Source organism: Pecten maximus, chromosome 18 (genome assembly GCF_902652985.1).
Source record: "Pecten maximus chromosome 18, xPecMax1.1, whole genome shotgun sequence".
Lineage (NCBI taxonomy): Eukaryota > Metazoa > Mollusca > Bivalvia > Pectinida > Pectinidae > Pecten > Pecten maximus.
In genome coordinates, this window is record NC_047032.1 from 5,864,793 (window position 1) to 5,887,587 (window position 22,795).

At 37.5% G+C, this 22,795-nt stretch overlaps 1 protein-coding gene across 1 annotated transcript; it reads right to left on the reverse strand.

Moving 5' to 3' along the window:
• Positions 1-14,182: 14,182 nt before the first annotated feature.
• Positions 14,183-14,907, reverse strand: LOC117316147. Its single transcript, XM_033870655.1, has one exon. It carries the CDS (start codon positions 14,870-14,872, stop codon positions 14,303-14,305), a length of 570 nt encoding a protein of 189 aa, XP_033726546.1. The 5' UTR covers positions 14,873-14,907; the 3' UTR covers positions 14,183-14,302.
• Positions 14,908-22,795: the final 7,888 nt, after the last annotated feature.

Genomic DNA, 22,795 nt, shown 5'->3' on the forward strand with positions numbered 1-22,795 from the left:
GACATTAAAATTTATTTGATGTATACACTTGGGTCATTCTCATTACTCAAAAATACAATCAAAAACAAACAATCAAAAACACAATCAAAGCACAAATCGTTATATAAAATGAACAATTAAATCCAACAGACTGTAATTGCTAGAACAGAATCAACTATTACATTTAAAATGTCGCGGAACATATTCATTTCATATTCATACCAAAGCATTACAACATGATATTCTACACCGGTTGAGATGTCGGTGGTCAAGGTTAAATTCCTAACAAGGAGATTGAGATGTCTCTTTCTAATGGAGGCGTTAAATCAGCTGCCTGACAAACAAAGACTTAACACGATTCCCAGTCAAAGGGCCACTCGGACGACTTACAGGATCGAGGAGAATCGTGTCGGGGTAGAATCTAACCTTTTAAGTTATGACCACGTATTTACTTTGATTGTAATTGGTATATGTAAACTGTTATAAGCTAACTTCGATAATGTACATAAACAACGAACACTCTTAGGTGGGATGAAAGGATTTTTAGTGTTTTCTTATGATGAATATCTAATTCTTAAAATATGAATGTACATTATTGTGTAGGAAAGTCTTATTCACGTTCTCCATTGTATGTTATTTCTGATTCAGAACTGTCCCTTCATAATGTCATCGGTTACGCATGACAAACAAAGATATTTACAGTATCGGTTAGAAACAGGCGGCTTACGTAAAATGTTTACAGGATTTAGGGCAGAAGCCGGCGGCTTGCGTAAGATATTTACAGAATCAGACAGAAGTGGGCGGCTTACGTGCCGTCATGTTCTATAATGGTCAACTTCATGGACAAATGATACATTAAATTAGGTCGCTTCATTGAGTCCAGTCCAGTAGAAATTGAAATATTTTGTATTGAAAGGTTCTAATGTCTTTTGTTCAATCCTTAGTACTGAATGACATGAGTGTTGTCCTGTATTCGTTAGGGAATGGTCCTTTCAAGATGTCGTACCAATTATTATTGCGTACAAAAGGTTGAAGCTTTAAGGTAATTACCTCTTATCTATAAACACACTGTGACCAAGACAAGAACCATGTCTTACTAAGAATTGGGTGAATTGCTTAACTCGACATCGAGGCGCGATTCACCTTGACATTTTGCTCATATTTAATGGTTAAACAAGTCTAATGCTTATCTTCATTGTATGAGAATCTCACCAATGACATCCCTATAACATTTACAAAGCGAAGGAAAACAATTTTGTTTACGCTACGGATTGGTCATAAAAATTGTGCCAATATTGACTGGAGTAAATGAAATATTTTACATGATAGAATTTTTGGCATTTGTTTTGTCATTAAGCATTTGATATATAGAGGATCTTACGGGTGTACGATTCTATTTATCACGTAACTGCTATTTATGAGATTATAAGTAAAGCACTTTCAATTTCCGTTTCGATATAAGAGAGGCGATATCCGGCCCGGAAGTGACGTTTCCGTCTACCCAGACATTCATGCGACGTGACATATTTATTATGACGTCACAACCGTGTTAATACACATGTTTTTTATGATATTGATGACATTGCCTTATGACATGGTAGAATGGGCCAGTTATGTGATAAACATATACTTTCTAACGGAGCTGCAAAGGCATAGTTGATCATACATGTTCCAGTCGCCTAACTGTGATACAGAATTCTAACATCAATTGTGTCTTCCATTTTTTGTATTCATGAACCCAACTAATATACAAAACATATCAAATTCCGGAACTCCGGGAATTCGTATAAAACTAAAATTAGATACGGAATACGGTGAAAAACTATGGTGATCATCTCCGTTTGATAACTCCCTTTATCCAAGTAATTATATATGAAGTGTACATGTACACCACAGCAGCCTTTAACCGTATATACCCCCTGGATGTACAAACGTGAAGACTTTAAAGTTCCGGGTACACTTCAAGTGATTATGATCCATCAGAATATCCTGCATCCGTTTCAAGCTGTCACTATTAATGGTAAAGGTCTACAGCCGAAAGACGGAGAATGACTCAAGTGAGGCCACGCATGAATATCAACTTACCTGACTTTGCTTGTCATGTTTTGATTTGACATGGTTTAGAATATACTCATGTTTCAATGTTCTTTTAAGATCCAGTATTGAAAATTATGAAATTTAAATTAATTATGGGTTCATTGCCTCTCCTCCTCCAGATTTTGGCATATTTCGACCTATTTTTATTTTTGTTTTTTTTCGGCCGCCTCTTTTTGGGAGAAAAAAAATGCATAGATATAACATGTTGTTCAATTTCCATAAAATTGCTTTAATCAATAAAATAGACTGAAATGAATTGTGTAAAGATGAAATGGTATCATTTAATTTTCATTTACGTATAACTACATAGAACACCGTTATTTTTTTCCCCAAATATAAAAATAAAATGTGGATTTCGAGTAAATTTGCACGGAAGGCATAACAAATGTTTGTAACAAAGCTAAAGATCAATCATGTCAAATTTTTATCACAATCGGGTCATTATTTTCTGGGCGTGTCATAACCCCTTAAAGTATCTTATATTGTTATAAGCGTTGTGCCAACAGTAGTCTAGGGGAGACAAACTATATACATGTGTATATAGATATGGGTAAAGTGTTGCTGTGTATTACGTATTAAACGTCTCTGCCCTGTTTCAGGACAGCCGGGATAATCCTATATCATCTATTAAAAATTCAAACAATGGACATTTAACTAATATTAACCGTTCTTGTTTAAACCGGATGGAACCGGATCTGTTTATAGCGAGGGAGGAGAACCCACGTATTCGTCAGGTGACCCCACAAGATTAAGACAACTTGACTTGCCTTAAACCAACAGTGACCAAAAATATTATGGCGTCAAAATTGGTTTGGGAAAAACCCCTTATCTAAAACCCCCCTGTCCGCAAACCATCTTCTAAAATTGGGCAAATTGTTTCCGCCAAAACTTTTAAACTTTTAAATTTTCTAACAAAAATTCCCTTAAAATCTATTTTTTTGAAAACCAAAAATACTTCTATACTATTTAAAAAGCCCAAACAAATCTTTTTTTACGAAAAGCGGTCTAAAAACTGTCAAAAATTTTACTGGGGGTTAAAAAATTTTAAAAAAAAATAGAATTTTTGGCATTTTTGCATTTAACATTTTATGGGAATGTTTTTTTCCCCAAACTAAATTCCCAATTTTTTCCCTAAATACATTTATGAATTGCAAAAAAATTTTAAAATTTCCCCGTTTTTTGTCAAAAACTAATCGCTGATGAGCCCGTTTTTCCCCCACCCAAAAATTCCCCCGACGCCCATTTTTTCGTCAAAACATTTTAATACCCCATGTTTTTTGGTTTTAAAAATTTCTATACTTGAAAGCCAGTTTTAAAAAAAAACCTTTTTAAAGGAGCCAAAAAAATTCTAATTAACGCCTCCATTTGGCAAAACAACTTTAACCCCCCAAAATTTAAAATTCAAATTAAATGGGGCGAATGGAAAAGGTAAAAACATTCTCAATTTGACCTTCAATTTTTCGGACACATGTTCATTAGCTGCGTTCCTCACCCCCAAATAAAGATATTTTCCAACAACCACGGGGCCCCCCCTTTTTCGTAAAAAAATCTTTACACCCCCCTTGGGTAAAAAAAATTAACCCAGGAAACAATCCAAACACGGGCTTTTAGTTTTTTGGCACTTAAATTTTCTTACCCTCTTTTTTCCCCCGTCCACTTCCATTATAATATTTTTTCTCACCCTGTTTACCCTCTTGGGTTTTTTGCACCAACAAGGGAATGTTGACGCTATTAAATTTCCGTACCATTTCTTTCCTATTCATGGGTTTTTGCACAAAACAATTTTAGACTGGGCCTTTAAAATTTTTTTTTCCGTAAAAAAAAATTCCCCCCGGTAAAAAATCATATCCTGGTCCAGGGTAAAAAAATAATTTTTACGATGCCGCAAACAAAAAAAATTTATAGTTTGTAAAAAAATCAAATTAAATGTTTTTCCCCCCAATTTTTTATTTTTTCTACAAAACACTTATTAAACTACAGCTTTCTTGGTTTTTTCCTGTCCCAAAATACCTAAATGACCTAAATTTTCCTAACAAAACAAACATTCGCCCCAATGTTTTCCCAAAAAACATAACTCATATTCCAAAAGCCCCATTTTTCTTACAAAAAATTTAAAATTTCCTTTGCAAAACTCAATTTCATTTTTTTTAAAAAAAATTCTATTTTTATTTAGCTAGGGGGTTTTCTTTTTTTAAAAAAAAAACCAAAAACGGCGATTGTTTGTCACCCGCTTTAAATTTAGAATTTTTTAAAAAAAAATTTTCCCCAATGACTTCTTGTTTTCCTTTTTTAAAAATTTTACAATTTTCTAAAAACTAAACCCTTATTCACCCTATTTTTTTTTTTAACCATCTCAATACTGACCCCCAAGTTTTCTCCCACTCCAGTAACCCTTTGTCCGCCAACTTCCTTTTAGGCTTTTCTAAAATTTTTTCCGCAAACTTTTCTCCTAACTTACCCTTTGCCGTAACCAAAAAAAAATAATATTGACTCTGTTCGTAAACCCTTTTCTTTAACTTTTTTTTTTTATTTTGGGACAAAAAACCCTTACTCCTCCTTTTTTGGCAAAATAAATATCCCAAAATTGTTTTCGTACAAAAATCCATTTTTGGGGCTAAATTTTTTTTTTCGGCCCAAAATTTAATAAACGGGCCTTTTTTTTAATTTTAATATGAGGTAATGTTTTTCGTAAAGCTAATCCGCGCTTTCCTTGTTTTTTTAAAATCTTATGTTTAGTCCAAAAGGGGTTTTTTAACAAAAAATATCTTTTAAAACCCGGGCATCCTTTTTTTGGACCACACCCCAATTGGGCCCCCAAAAATTTTTTGTACAAAAAATCCCCATATAAAATGTTTTTCCAAGAACCCCCAATTGGTAAGGGGCATAAAAGTTGACGTACTCCGTCAGAATCCCGAGTTTTTGTTTTCCCCGGGTTTTTAAAATTTAGGCATTCTTTTTTTTCCAAAGGAAATTGGCAAAAAAAAGTTTTAAAAATTTTTTGATTTCTTTGAAAAAATCAAAATTGTGGAATGTCAGAACAAATTTTGATTAGTTAACGGGACCGCCCTGACAAAGTAAAATTATTTTATTTTTAAAATGTCACTTCCCTTTGGAATGGCCAAAAGATGGATACCTGTATGGCACAATTTCCTTTAAAAATTCTATTATACGGGTGACAAAAAAAACAATTAAAGTTTAATTTTTTCTTTCAATTGGGGTTTTCGTCAAATCATTGTTCTTTCAAACAACCGGAAAAAAAAAAAAAAAAAGGGGAAATTTTTTTAAAAGACCCCTTTATTCCTAAATAAAAAATCTCTCCTGGTTTCCCAAATCTCATATTGGGGTCCCGAAGACCACGGGGTTAATCCCTTTTCCACCAAAATCTACTTGCCCTTCCGTTTATGGCGGGCATAGAGTTTCTTAAAACAAAAGTAAACCGGGACCTGATTTTTGAAAAATCTGATTTTTATCAAATTGTTTTTTAAAAAACTCCCCGAAATTTTTTTTTCCTCCGTTTGTTTCCGTCCCAAAACAAAGGGCGATATATATCGGGCCCATTTAAAACCATGAGAATACTTAAAATGACAGAAATCGTTTCCCCAAAATAAAATCCCTATTATGAAATTTTCCAAAAATTGAAGTGGTAAAGATCCTCTTTCGTTTTTTCCCCGTAACCTAAAAAACCGGCCAAATTTTTGGTAACGTTTCCAATCCCGTTATTCCCCAAAGGGCATGTACACCGCTCCGGGAAAAATTCTTTAAAATTTTTTTAAAAAAATAATTTAATCGAATGCGTTTGACCTCATTCAAATAGGGTTTTTTCTCTCACTTTTGTTGTTTGGTTTTAGATTTTTGCTGTTTAATAAATTTTTTTTTTCCTGATTTAAAGCAAAAAAAACCGAATTTTAAATTATATTTTTTTGGAAGCAGAAATTAAAAATTTTATCAGGGGAAGAAAAGGGGGAAAATTAAAAAATTTGTTCTTTAAAACTAATTTTACTCTCCCGACCGTTGGTGTTTGTCACGTCTCAATTCAATTGCACAAGATGTCCCTGTCAGGCAATTTCAGAGGAGCAAAAATAAAAAAAAAATGAATAGAGACTTGTTTTTTTAAAGTCACTCGGTTATATTCAGCTTCAAGAAGAAAATATAATCTCTTCGTCAACGGCTCTCTTAACATTCTCATATCCGAGAAGTCCCGATTGACTTATAATTTGCTAATACTATCTGAACACACACACATATTTATATATATACTGCGATACACATTGCAGTGTGCTGAATATATGTAATTTGTGTACAATTCGCATCTATGTATGTATAGACATTACGACCCAGGTATTCAAACCATGTAATAGACGACCTGTCACTATGGTCATGTCAGGGTATCAGACCGAACATCAATGAAACGTTCTTTATTAACCCGGATGTGGTGTATTGGTTTAGTTTAAACTCCGTTTTATTTATCTATTTCCATTTAACAATATATACACATGTAGTGGTTTAACCTGGGGGTATTTCTGACTAGGCGATTGGGTGCCGTAGATCTTAAGCTCGAGGCCTGGTCAGGACAGGTGAGAGTTATACTAATTCCTCACCATGCATTCATATCCCTAGTATAACCCTGTGTTTGAATGTAATTTGATTAAAAAGTGACCACCAGGCTGATCCCCTACTCAGGTCTCAGGGTAACAAACTTGGCCATAAAACAACGAACCTGTCTTTATGTCACCAGTAGCTGATTTGAATGTCTCTAGGTAGAGTTAGCATACATGGTTTCTAGTAAGCTGTCGAGTGTATATCTCAATACTTTAAAAGCAACATTGCCTCTCTAACATCGAGAAGTTTGAAACACTTGATATGTTCTTAAATTGTAACCACAAAATTAAAAAATAAGTGAATAAATAAATAAATTCATGGACTATATGTATATATGGTGCCACTCATAACCACATGTTATTGTATCTTCACAAATAATTGGTGTAGTGAATGAAACTTTGCATGCATATAACTCCATGTACAATATCATGATGAAAAATGACTGACTAATGAATGTTGTAAGAATATTAAACATTAATAAACCTTATTTGAATGTAATTGTGTATTTGATATTTTTGACATATTTTTGACATATAGTGATAAAATGCCAAAACAATTTGCAATTTATTTAATTACATTGGTAAAGTAATTGTAATTTAATTAATTACTTTGTAAAACTCCTGTAATTGTAATTTAATCGAGCAAAACCTAAAAGTAATCGTAATTAATTACATTGCCATGCAATTGTGCCCATCCCTACAGGACACGATTAATAAAATCATCTTCCTTCGTCGTTTGTATATACATTTTTTACATTCATTTTTAACCCGAAGGCATGATGTAATAGCATATAGTTGATCTCCGTAGTAAATGCATTTTCTAACTGACGTTAATTTATCTATCATGTATGCAAATATTTACCCTTGAATAATCATTACAAGTATGGATATATATCGGCCAACGTACTGGTTCTTCTCTCGAGGTAAAAAAAATACCAACATTGTAAAAAAAATCTCTCTTCTTGCTCGAAATCGAGAGCTTAATAGAATGTTTTACTCTTAGAGCTAAACTGTTAATTTAACAACAGGGACAATTTACCAACAACCTTATTTAAACTCGGGGTAAGATATAGTGATTTACCAGCAAATTTAACCATCAATGCGACTGCTTTGTTCGCTCGTGAACTTTCCATTTCTTGATAGGGGTATTGTTGCTTCCCTTGCAATAGCGTTTGCATTTTTTGCAGGTTTTTCCTTAATATTGTTTAGTTGATAATATTCGAGGGAATTTATTTTTGCTATAATCGCTGTCAGGTAATTTAGCGCGAAAATAAATAAACAGCGAATACTACATTCACTGTGAGGTTCGAGATGAATACAGGTCAGAAAATTTTCAGCAGTGTTTCATGAAATACAAGACATTTAGATCTCATTGGAGACATTACTTGGTGTGATATGATTTGTTTACATATATATATTTAATAACATTAGAAAACAGTATTTGGCACGATGCTCGCGGGGATAAGCAGACGTCACATGGCAGCAAAACTGAAATCCTGTATGTCTAAGAGTAAATCTCTTTTGCAAATTTAGACTCTTGGCCGCAATCTTCAGGAAAAATGAAAAAGGAAAAGAAAAAAACAAACAGAAAAACAAAAAACTGAAAAACAGTCACAGATACAGTTAAGTGATGTCCATCTTGAGAGAATATCTCTAATCTATCAGTATGGGCATTACTTTCACTTAGCTGTGACGGTTTATTTCATTTTTATTTTATTTTTTTGTTTGCCTTAAGATGGCCAAAAGGCCGAACATTTGCAAATGGGATGTACTTTTTGTGATATTTATATATTGATCCTTACCTTTGGATGATATATTTTTGGAATGAAATCTTGTAATGAACAAAATCGGTTAGGGTGAAAGATAATGTCATTGTCATGGCTGCCATTCACAATTGTGGCTTCGCTCCATCAGACTTTTATCTATTTCTAAAACTAAAACTGCTATTTCAGATACCCTAACCCTAACATGCAGAGGATGACTCTCTGAACAGCCAAGAAAAGGAGTTCTAAAGTGACACACCGCTAATAAAAGTGTACAGATACTGAAGGGGATTATGTTGAAAAATGATACAATATGTCCGGCAAAAATTCAAATCCTTCAATATGAGGGTCATAACTTATCAATCAGCCCTCGTAAAAGAAAGATTCATCTTTTTGCATTACAAATTATAAAGTTATATAACTAAAACGGGCGAAGTGTCATTTGCATTTAACAAACTTCATTATAGAGTGATGCAATTAAACGGATATTCTCTTCCGCTCTCTTCTATGTCGGAGCAGCAGTAGATTATAATTAACGTTTCCATAAATAGAAATTAGTTTAGCATCCATATAATATGGTAAACAAAGTCTTTGTTGCGTGATGTCACATTTCATTTTAATAAATAACAAAACCAATACTTTACCATACGGTTTTTCGTGACAGCAGTATCTTTGCAATTTCCGTAACACACTTTTTCCATGGCATAACAATTCTATTGTAGGGTTGCGCAGTCGGACAGGCGCAGAAAAAATGGGTGCGTTATGCTAATACGGCATGCACCTACTTACTTTGTGTCATCATACACAACGAGTATAGAAAACAGTTTGAACACAAATAAAAGGTTTTAAAATTATTTGCTTCAATATATTTCATTTTGTCGCTATTGTTTAAATAATGATAATTTTCACAAGATGTGGCGGATGTTAAAAGGACGTTAAACAAAACAAACCATACCAAACCTAAGAAGAGGCGGGGGTTCTTGATTGCCGGTGTCAAATCAAGACAATGTTTCAATATTATTTATACTAAGGTTTGTACAATTTCCATTTCTGTGGACAATAAATTGTCCGAGATTTATAAAAACACTAAAATCTAAATATCCGACCATCCTCTACACATTGTCTTCATTACATTCCCGTTTCCATTTCAGGTTCATATCCATCAGGATGACACCGTACACGATAGGGACAGCTCGTCATATATTTGGCAGTATTATAATGGCCAATGTCCTGATTACGTTTACGGTTATCTATGGACATTTAATGGAATCACTTGGCACCAAAATTCCAAACACAGAAATCGCCTCAACAGAATTGAAATCAAATGTACGTAATGTATTTACTAGCAGTAAAGACCACAACACGGAGACTTGCCATTTTCCAAACCTAGAGCCTTATGGACCTAACGTTAAACAATTCATTTCAGTACGAAAACATCATAAATGTCACCATTGGAATCTTATAACGTACCAGGACGAGTTCAGAATAATCGTTAATAAAACGATGATCAAGAATTATTATCAAACATTTTCAAAATGTTCGTATCAACCATACATCAAAACGGTCGGGGATGAGAATGAAACTACGTTTTTAAAAGACAAATTTCTTTATTTTACCGAATTCATCATTGCAACTGATGAATTTTGTTTAATTGTCTGCTTCAATAAAAACGATACAATTCTAACTCAGCAGCATTTTGCTTTTGTAATCAGGAACGAAACTTTACTTAAACTGAGACAAAAATCTAGATCTGTCAAAACAGACAGAAAGCTGACGATGAAAAGACCCATGGATGTTGTCATGATTGGTCTGGAATCGACATCTCGACTGAACTTCATTCGTCATATGAATTTTACAAAGAGTTTCCTGGAGCAGGAATTGTCCACAGTGGAACTTTTAGGGTACAATAAGGCAGGATTGAATACGTTACCAAACATTGTCCCGATGTTGTTAGGTCTCACAATAGAGAAAATAAACGACACCGGAGGATTCTTTGACCAATATCCATTTATCTGGAAAGACTTCATGAAGGCCGGCTACATGACTTTTATTGGTGAAGACGATTCGTCTATTTCTACCTTTAAGTATTTGTAAACACAGATACTTACTGATAGAACCATAATGCCAGCAAAAACAGAACGAAGATATATTCTATAGTATTAACGGAATGTTTAATAATGAAAACATATTCTACCATAGTATTGAAACTTTGTTTTTGGGTCAACTGTATGTAACTCTCGATTCGAACTGGACAACCATATTTATTGCCATGGAGTTGGTTGCTTGTCAACCAATTAAAGATGAATATTTACTGACAATTATATTTAATCGATTGAACAGTTCCTTTGAAGTCGTTATGTCAACAACCTTACAAACAAAGACTTAACACGAATTCCCAGTCAAAGGGCCACTGGGACGACTTACAGGATCGGGCAATCGGGGTATTGATTGTAAATTGGTATATGTAAACTGCTATCAGCCAAGTTTGATAAACAACGATCACTCTTGGGTGGGATGAAAGGATTTTTATTGTTTTCTTATGATGAATATCTAATTCTCCAAATCTGAATGTACATTATTACGTAGGAAAGTCTTATTCACTTTCTCCTGAAATTATTCAATGTAAGTTATTTCTGATCCAGATTCCTTCATAATGTCCTAGATTACGCAGAACCAAAAACGATATTTACAAGAGAGATTTTAACAGGATCGGACAGAAGCCGGTGGCTTACGTTAGATGTCATATTCCATCATGGTCAACTTCATGGACAAATGAAACATCAATTTTGGTCGCTTCATTAAGTCCAGTCCAGTAGAAATTGAAATATTTTGTATTGAAAGGTTCTAATGTCTTTTGTTCAATCTTTAGTACTGAATGACATGAACACTGATCTGTACCCGTTAGGGAATGGTCCTTTCAAGATGAGGTACCAAATATTATGGCGTACAAAAGGTAATAACCTCTTATCTATAAACACACTGTGACCAAAACAAGAACCACGTCTTGCTAAGAATTGGGTGAATTGCTTAACTCGGCATCAAGGCACGGTTAAGCTTGATATTTTGCTCATATCTAATAATTAAACAAGTCAAATACTTATCTTCATTGTTTACGTTACAGACTGGTTTTAAAAACTGTGCAAGTATTGACTGGAGTGAATGAAATATTTTACAGGATAGAAGTTTTGGCATTTTTTGTCATTCATCATTTGATATAGAGATGATCTTCCAAGCGTAAAATTCTATTTATCACGTAAATACTATTTATGAGAATATAAGCAAAGCACATTCAATTTCCGTTCAATTTTCGATCTAAAAGAGGCTAAATTCAGCTCGGATGAGACGTTTCCGTCTACCCAGACATTCATGCGACGTCACACATTTATTATGACGTCACAACAGTGTTAATACACATGTGTCTTATGATGTTGATGAAATTGTCGTATGACATGGCAGAATGGGCCAGTTATGTGATAAATATATACTCTCTAACGGAGCTGCAAATCAATATTCTAGGACTTAACGCACTACCACTGGAAAGACAGGCTACCCGACAAAATTTCAAAATTCAAAAATAGACTGTTGGCAGTAATGAGAAATTGGTATTAAATCATTCATAACAATTGTATGACGTACGTCAATTATTCATTATTCTGACATCATAGTGCATGTCAGCTGTCGTATCCTACCCCGCATGAGATAAAGATATGTTTCCATAGCAACCACGGGAACATCTTGTGCAGTAAGTGAGAATAATAGAATCGTTCACCTCCTTGGGGGTAAGACAGGGGAATCTCAACCCGAGGGGAAGATTCCTAAGTTGCCAAACACGAGGCTTGCCGAGTGTTTGGCAGCTTAATTATCTTACCTCGATGGTTGAGATTCCCCTGTCTCACTTCCATGGGGGTGAATAATTATTTTTCTCTTACCCTGTTTACCCTCTTATGTATCTAATATTGACGTTACATCAATGCAAGGAAATGTTGACGTGACGTGATTGAATTGTCGACGTGACGTCATTGTACTGTTGCCGTGATGTCATGGTATTGTTGACGTGACGAAATACAATTGTTGAGAATGTGAGAAGAGCACGTGTAGCTTGTCTTTTTCCTAGGGTGAGATAAGAAAATCTCACCCCGGTAAAACTGCGGATATCCCTGTCCAGGGTAAGAGAAAATAAATTCTACGATAGCAGCATAACATAAAAGACCAATTGATAAGTCTTAGTAAAGAAACAATGCAAGATTACATGATCTCCACAACTATTTTATTTTTACTACAAAGACAGTACAGGGTGTATGTACAAACGTTCACTAAGCTTTTCTTGGTAATAATTTGTACCAACGGTGTCAGAAATCACCTCAATGACACTTAATTACCTAACAAACACAAAACATTCGCCCGGAAGTGTTTACATCCCAAGGGAAATCTGATTACGGTACATCATTCCAACAGCGCACTTATTTCTAAGTATCTAAAAACTGGTTTAAAGGGAATATTCCTTTGACAAGTCAAGCTCGAATTTCATTTCACTATTTTAACTTTAAAAGTTTGCCGATGTTTTATATTCATGTCATAATTTTGTGTTACTATTAATTTAAATGGAAACCTAATCTGTAGATTGGTTTAGTGACCTTCGCTTTAGATTGTATGAGATATATCTGAAACATAAATTTACCTGCAAGTGACTATCTTGATTTTCCTTTCCTTAAAAGATTTTACTGCATTCTAAGAAATCTAGAAGCATCTAATTGTATCCATAGTTTGTTTTAATCCAGGTCTCGAATCCAACATGACCACCCACGAATCTCTCTCCTCCAGTAAACCACTTAGATTTCGCGAACACCCTATCTCGCTAACTTACCTCTTCAGGCATATTCTGAATATCTGATTTCGCGAACACCTTATCTCGCTAACTTACCTCTTCAGGCACGTAGACTTAGAATATAGATGAATTGACTCAGTATCGGTAACCCTTATCTTTACCGACTTTATGGTGTTATTTTGGTACAGTAAATCGCGAGGTTAACTCCTCGCGTATTGACACGAAAATAAATATCACGCGAAATATAAGTGCTTTACAGTACCAACAGTCACATTCGCGACATCAAGTTTGTTGATTTCTGGCAAAAGTGTTGAATAGAACGGTTGCTTTATATGTAGAATCATCAGTGAGGATAATGAATCTTTTAGCAGTATATAGATAATCCGCGCATTCCTCTTCAGGAAATTTTTAAAGGGGATTCTTATGATGTAGTCAGAAAGGCTCTTTCTGACGACAATAACAATATTGTTCTAAAACAGCGACATCCTTATGATTGGAAACACAACCAGATTGTCCGCCAAATTTATTTGTACGTAATATATCCCCAAGTATGAAGAACTGTTCTTGATGATACCGAGCAGTAACCTCAAATTCGACATGATGACTTTGACAATCCATTGTGATATGTCACGAACAATTTTTGATTCAGTTGAATACGCATGGAAAAAAGCCTGACATGTACAGAATTGATTTGGTATTTTCAAATCGTCACATGTCCTATTGGTGCTAATGGTCCTAAGAAGACTGGTTCCATATTTTCCTGTGATCCGCGGCGACATATTACCTTTACCAAATTCTATTATATCTTGGAGTGTAGCATAAATATCGACATTACTGGTTAATTTATTTCTATTCAATTTAAGGTTTTCGTACAAATCACTTTGTTCTTTACGAAACCAACGCGGAACAGAAACATAAAACGCAGGTAAATTTTCCTCTAATCGACCCTGATATGTATTCCTGACTGGACCAAATCTACTGCCATGGTCACCAAATACAATTAGTACGGTGTTGTCAAGAAGACCACGGGAGTTCAGATCCTAAAGCGTCCGTACCAGAGGGAGATCTACTGTGCCTAGTCCGTTATGGTCGTCATGAGATGGTTTACTTATAAACGAAAACGTAAACTTAGGGACGTCATGATATGTTTTGATAAAATCTGATAATTTATCAAATATAGTTTGTAACACCAGAACATTCCCAGAGCAAAGTCTATTTCCTCCATTTGTTGTCTCTAGTCCCAACACAAATGGTCGCAGATAGTAGTCCATCGGGGCCCATTTAAAACCGTGAGCCAAATACTTAAAGGTAGAAATAGACGAATCGTCTTCACCAATAAAAGTCATGTAGCCGGCCTTCATGAAGTCTTTCCAGATAAATGGATATTGGTCAAAGAATCCTCCGGTGTCGTTTATTTCCTCTAGTGTGAGACCTAACAACATCGGGACAATGTTTGGTAACGTATTCAATCCTGCCTTATTGTACCCTAAAAGTTCCACTGTGGACAATTCCTGCTCTAGGAAACTCTTTGTAAAATTCATATGACGAATGAAGTTCAGTCGAGATGTCGATTCCAGACCAATCATTACAACATCCATGGGTCTTTTCATCGTCAGCTTTCTGTCTGTTTTGACAGATCTAGATTTTTGTCTCAGTTTAAGTAAAGTTTCGTTCCTGATTACCAAAGCAAAATGCTGCCAAGTTAGAATTGTATCATTTTTATTGAAGCAGACAATTAAACAAAATTCATCAGTAGCAATGATGAATTCGGTAAAATTAAGGAATTTGTCTCTTAAAAACGTATTTTCATTCTCATCCCCGACCGTTTTGATGTATGGTTGATACGAACATTTTGAAAATGTTTGATAATAATTCTTGATCATCGTTTTATTAACGATTATTCTGAACTCGTCCTGGTACGTTATAAGATTCCAATGGTGACAGTTATGATGTTTTCGTACTGTCATGAATTGTTTAACGTTAGGTCCGTATGGCTCTAGGTTTGGAAAATGGCAAGTCTCCGTGTTGTGGTCTTTACTGCTAGTGTATACATTACGTACATTTGATTTCAATTCGGTTGAGGCGATTTCTGTGTTTGGAACTTTGGTGCCAAGTGATTCCATTAAATGTCCATAGATAACCGTAAACGTAATCAGGACACTGGCCATTATAATACTGCCAAATATATGACGAGCTGTCCCTATCGTGTACGGTGTCATCCTGGTGGATTTGAACCTGAAATGGAATGTAATGAAAACAATGGTGTAGAGAATGGTCGAATATCCCCCCCCCCCCCCCCCCCCCGCCCCCCCCCCCTCTTTTTTTTTTTTTTATAAAATCTCGGACAATTGTTTGATCTGTTGTGATAGAGATGTTTTGTTATTGTCAACAAAAATGGAAATTATACAAACCTTAGTATAAATAATATTGAACCATTGTCTTAATTCGACCTCGTCAATAAAAAAAACCCCGCCTTATCTCTTCAATAATATATCAATGAGCAATAACGACTTTTATTCCAAAAATTATAAATAGTGAAAAATATCATTATTTAAACAATAGTGACAAAATAAAATATATTTTAGAAAATTATTTTAAAAACGTTTTACTTGTGTTCAAACTATTTTCTATCTACGTTGTGTATGATGACACAATGTAATGTGCATGTCCTATTAACATAACGCACCCATTTTTGCTACGCCTGTCCGACTGCGACGCCCTACAATAGAATGTTTATGCCATGGAAAAAGTGTGTCACGGAAATTGCAAAGATACTGATGTCACGCAAAACCGTATGGTAAAGTATTGGTTTTGTTATTTATTGAAATGAAATGTGACATCACGTATCAAAGACTTCATTTAACATATTATATTGATGTTAAACTAATTGCTATCAATGAAAACGTTCATTATAAACTACTGCTGCTCCGACATAGAAGAGAGCGGAAGAGAATATCCGTTTAATTGCATCGGTCTATAATAAAGTTTGTTAAAGGCACATGATCTATCGATATTTATTCACAAAATACTTCGCCCGTTTTAGTTATATAACTTCATAATTTGTAATGACAAAAAGATGAATCTTTCTTTTACGAGGGCTGATTGATAAGTTGTGAGCCTCATATTAAAGGATTTGAATTTTTGCCGGACATATTGTATTATTTTTCAACATAATCCCCTTCAGTATATGTACACATTTGCCAGCGGTGTTTCAGGCTCTCAATGTCACTTTTATAGAACTCCTTTTCTTGGCTGTTCAGAAAGTCATCCACTGCATGTTAGGGTTAGGGTTAGGGTGCCTGAAATAGCAGTTTTAATTTTGGAAATAGATGAAAGTCTGATGGAGTGAAGCCACAATCGTGAATGGCAGCCATGGCAATGACAGACACTTTCACCCTAACCATAACCTTAACCGATTTTGTTCATTTTGCAACAGCCTCTTGTCGTGTTTACTTTAAAAGTGTTACCTCGTCGATATAAACTAAGCCAATGAGACCAGTCCTTGAGTACACGGCCCTATATAGTCAGGGAATATTAGGACATGAGTACCTCCTTCAATACGAGGCTCACAACTTATCAATCAGCCCTCGTACCTTGAATATTTCTCCTGAAATGCGATTCGTGAATGTTGAAAATCGTCAAATCTTGTGGGGAACAATTGTTATTATGGCAGTGAAAATATCGTGGGATTTTTTTTAGATTTATTTATTATTTATTATTATTAGACTTGAGAGTCGTTGCCTTGAAAACTGGATAAACATTTTCACATAGATATCGCAGATCCTTTGACTTAAAATAATTGATCGGATTGGAGAATTAGCTACAGTCATAATTTTTGGTTTGTTTTTGTTTAACGTCCTATTAACAGCCAGGGTCATTTAAGGACGTGCCAGGTTTTGGAGGTGGAGGAAAGCCAGAGTACCCGGAGAAAAACCACCGGCCTACGGTCAGTACCTGGTAACTGCCCCACGTAGGTTTCGAAGCCACAGTCATAAACAAATAATTTATGGAAAAGATATATAGAGACGGGATTTCAAAAATAAACTGATAAATGGTGTTTAAATACATGATAATCGTTCCTGTATGATGGCTGACGTACACAACACGTTCTGGACCTACTAGCTACATAGAAATGATCAATTCATAACAACTCACCTCATACAAATGTATCTAATTCCCATGTTACGTCATCAAAAGCCCAGCTGTAGATCCCTAATTTGAACAGTCCGTGTTTGAAGAAGACGTTGTTTCGTAATAGACAGATCAGTGGAATTATACACCATATCAGTGTGTCTTGTCGACTGGTATATAAAACGTCATTACCAGCTAGCCATGTAAACTCGATTTCTGTCACCGATCGATCAATATTAATTAATTAACAACTCTGCTACATTCGTTTGGGAGATAATTAAAAATAATGTACTACCTATGATTACAATTTCCTCTAGTAAAGGACAAATGAGAGTTGGACAATTGAGGGTTGGACCATTGTGAGTTGGACCATTGAGAGTTGGACCATTGAGAGTTGGACAATTGAGAGTTGGACCATTGAGAGTTGGACAATTGAGAGTTGGACCATTGAGGGTTGGACCATTGAGAGTTGGATCATTGAGAGTTGGACCATTGAGAGTTAGACCATTGAGAGTTAGACCATTGAGAGTTGGACCATTGAGAGTTAGACCATTGAGAGTTGGACCATTGAGGGTTGGACCATTGAGAGTTGGACCATTGAGAATTACGTGCCCAAACGATTACTAATGTCAGATACATGTCTCTGGTGATGTTCATTATTGATTAGAAAACACAAATGTGTGATTCGACACTTACTTACGATTGAATACCATCCAGATGTGTATACCGGGTACTCATTCAGGCTTATGTAGAAATGTTCAGTCAGATTAACAAAGCCGACATACTGCTACATAAAACATATCGGCCAACCTCTAGAAAAGTCAGTCGTTCAACGTTTCATATAAATATATCTATTCTATATCTCAGGTAATGATGATTTCTATGGCCATCACTGTTGGTCATTGATCATTCTGCTAATCTACTAATTTGCTAATCTGCTAATCTGCTTTGCTTTTGCGCTGAAGTTTTGAGGGTGTGAATTTAAATACGTTAACAGTTGTGTGTTTGTTTTTGTTTTGTTTTTTTTTGAAATTTTCAGTATTCATACATCTTTTGTAGGAAATCAATTGTAAATAAGAAATTTAAATGGGTAAGGTGGCTTGGGGTCATATTTTTGTTTTGAATAAGATATCGCTGCACAATAGCGCAGGGGAAAGGTCAATACAAACTCGCTGGATGTTTACTGGGGAAAAGTCTATACAAACTCAGTGGATGTTAACTGGGGAAAAGTCAATTCACCGGTTGCAATACAAACTCAGTGGGTGTTCACTGAGGAAAAGTAAATTTAAACTCGCTGGATGTTAACTAGGGAAAAGTAAATACAAACTCGCTGGATGTTTAACACGATGGCGAAGGAGCGAAGTTCCATCGCTCCTTTGCCATCGTGTTTTCGCTCTTTCGCTCCTTCGCGTTTAGGTCAGAAGGAGTGAAATTTGCCCCTAACGGAACACCATAATATCACCAGAACAATTTCAATATGTATGATTTGTTCTTTTAGTCGTTCTAATTACCGGAAACCAATTTTGACTTCGCCCCGCAACTCTGTCGACAGACAAACATCACACCTATGTCTCACTCCGAGACTCTGTCGACAGACAAACATCATACCTATGTCTCGATCTGAGACTCTGTCGACAGACAAACATCACACCTATGTCCCAATCCGAGACTCTGTCGCCAGACAAACATCACACCTATGTCTCGATCCGAGACTCTGTCGACAGACAAACATCACACCTATGTCCCAATCCGAGACTCTGTCGACAGACAAACATCACACCTATGTCTCGATCCGAGACTCTGTCGACAGACAAACATCACACCTATGTCTCGCCCCGAGACTCTGTCGACAGACAAACATCACACCTATGTCTCACTCCGAGACTCTGTCGACAGACAAACATCACACCTATGTCTCAATCCGACACTCTGTCGACAGACAAACATCACACCTATGTCTCACTCCGAGACTCTGTCGACAGACAAACATCACACCTATGTCTCGCCCCGAGACTCTGTCAACAGACAAACATCACACCTATGTCTCGATCCGAGACTCTGTCGACAGACAAACATCACACCTATGTCTCGATCCGAGACTCTGTCGACAGACAAACATCACACCTATGTCTCGCCCCGAGACTCTGTCAACAGACAAACATCACACCTATGTCTCGATCCGAGACTCTGTCGACAGACAAACATCACACCTATGTCTCGATCCGAGACTCTGTCGACAGACAAACATCACACCTATGTCTCACTCCGACACTCTGTCGACAGACAAACATCACACCTATGTCTCACTCCGAGACTCTGCCAACAGACAAACATCACACCTATGTCTCACTCCGAGACTCTGTCGCCAGACAAACATCACACCTATGTCTCGATCCGAGACTCTGTCGACAAACATCACACCTATGTCTCGATCCGAGACTCTGTCGACAAACATCACACCTATGTCTCGCCCCGAGACTCTGTCGACAGACAAACATCACACCTATGTCTCGATCCGAGACTCTGTCGACAGACAAACATCACACCTATGTCTCGCCCCGAGACTCTGTCGACAGACAAACATCACACCTATGTCTCACTCCGACACTCTGTCGACAGACAAACATCACACCTATGTCTCACTCCGAGACTCTGTCGACAGACAAACATCACACCTATGTCTCGATCCGAGACTCTGTCGACAGACAAACATCACACCTATGTCTCGCCCCGAGACTCTGTCAACAGACAAACATCACACCTATGTCTCGATCCGAGACTCTGTCGACAGACAAACATCACACCTATGTCTCGATCCGAGACTCTGTCGACAGACAAACATCACACCTATGTCTCACTCCGAGACTCTGTCAACAGACAAACATCACACCTATGTCTCACTCCGAGACTCTGTCGCCAGACAAACATCACACCTATGTCTCACTCCGAGACTCTGTCGCCAGACAAACATCACACCTATGTCTCACTCCGACACTCTGTCGACAGACAAACATCACACCTATGTCTCGATCCGAGACTCTGTCGACAGACAAACATCACACCTATGTCTCACTCCGAGACTCTGTCGACAAACATCACACCTATGTCTCACTCCGAGACTCTGTCGACAAACATCACACCTATGTCTCGATCCGAGACTTTGTCGACAGACAAACATCACACCTATGTCTCACTCCGAGACTCTGTCGACAAACATCACACCTATGTCTCGATCCGAGACTCTGTCGACAGACAAACATCACACCTATGTCTCGCCCCGAGACTCTGTCGACAGACAAACATCACACCTATGTCTCGCCCCGAGACTCTGTCGACAGACAAACATCACACCTATGTCTCACTCCGAGACTCTGTCGACAGACAAACATCACACCTATGTCTCGATCCGAGACTCTGTCGACAGACAAACATCACACCTATGTCCCAATCCGAGACTCTGTCGACAGACAAACATCACACCTATGTCTCACTCCGAGACTCTGTCGACAGACAAACATCACACCTATGTCTCACTCCGAGACTCTGTCGACAGACAAACATCACACCTATGTCTCACTCCGAGACTCTGTCAACAGACAAACATCACACCTATGTCTCACTCCGAGACTCTGTCGCCAGACAAACATCACACCTATGTCTCACTCCGAGACTCTGTCGCCAGACAAACATCACACCTATGTCTCACTCCGACACTCTGTCGACAGACAAACATCACACCTATGTCTCGATCCGAGACTCTGTCGACAGACAAACATCACACCTATGTCTCACTCCGAGACTCTGTCGACAAACATCACACCTATGTCTCACTCCGAGACTCTGTCGACAAACATCACACCTATGTCTCGATCCGAGACTTTGTCGACAGACAAACATCACACCTATGTCTCACTCCGAGACTCTGTCGACAAACATCACACCTATGTCTCGATCCGAGACTCTGTCGACAGACAAACATCACACCTATGTCTCGCCCCGAGACTCTGTCGACAGACAAACATCACACCTATGTCTCGCCCCGAGACTCTGTCGACAGACAAACATCACACCTATGTCTCACTCCGAGACTCTGTCGACAGACAAACATCACACCTATGTCTCGATCCGAGACTCTGTCGACAGACAAACATCACACCTATGTCCCAATCCGAGACTCTGTCGACAGACAAACATCACACCTATGTCTCACTCCGAGACTCTGTCGACAGACAAACATCACACCTATGTCTCACTCCGAGACTCTGTCGACAGACAAACATCACACCTATGTCTCACTCCGACACTCTGTCGACAGACAAACATCACACCTATGTCTCGCCCCGAGACTCTGTCGACAGACAAACATCACACCTATGTCTCGATCCGAGACTCTGTCGACAGACAAACATCACACCTATGTCTCGCCCCGAGACTCTGTCGACAGACAAACATCACACCTATGTCTCGCCCCGAGACTCTGTCGACAGACAAACATCACACCTATGTCTCGATCCGAGACTCTGTCGACAAACATCACACCTATGTCTCACTCCGAGACTCTGTCGACAGACAAACATCACACCTATGTCTCGATCCGAGACTCTGTCGACAGACAAACATCACACCTATGTCTCGATCCGAGACTCTGTCGACAGACAAACATCACACCTATGTCTCACTCCGAGACTCTGTCGACAGACAAACATCACACCTATGTCTCGATCCGAGACTCTGTCGACAGACAAACATCACACCTATGTCTCGATCCGAGACTCTGTCGCCAGACAAACATCACACCTATGTCTCACTCCGAGACTCTGTCGACAGACAAACATTACACCTATGTCTCACTCCGAGACTTTGTCGACAGACAAACATCACACCTATGTCTCACTCTCTGAGACTGTCGACAGACAAACATCACACCTATGTCTCACTCCGAGACTCTGTCGACAGACAAACATCACACCTATGTCTCACTCTCTGAGACTGTCGACAGACAAACATCACACCTATGTCTCGCCCCGAGACTCTGTCGACAGACAAACATCACACCTATGTCTCGCCCCGAGACTCTGTCGACAGACAAACATCAAACCTATGTCTCGATCCGAGACTCTGTCGACAGACAAACATCACACCTATGTCTCACTCCGACACTCTGTCGACAGACAAACATCACACCTATGTCTCGCCCCGAGACTCTGTCGACAGACAAACATCACACCTATGTCTCGATCCGAGACTCTGTCGACAGACAAACATCACACCTATGTCTCGCCCCGAGACTCTGTCGACAGACAAACATCACACCTATGTCTCGCCCCGAGACTCTGTCGACAGACAAACATCACACCTATGTCTCGATCCGAGACTCTGTCGACAAACATCACACCTATGTC

Bases quoted from the DNA above. Each gene is read 5' to 3' on its own strand.
- LOC117316147 (XM_033870655.1), bottom strand. From the start codon at position 14,872: ATGAAAAGACCCATGGATGTTGTAATGATTGGTCTGGAATCGACATCT.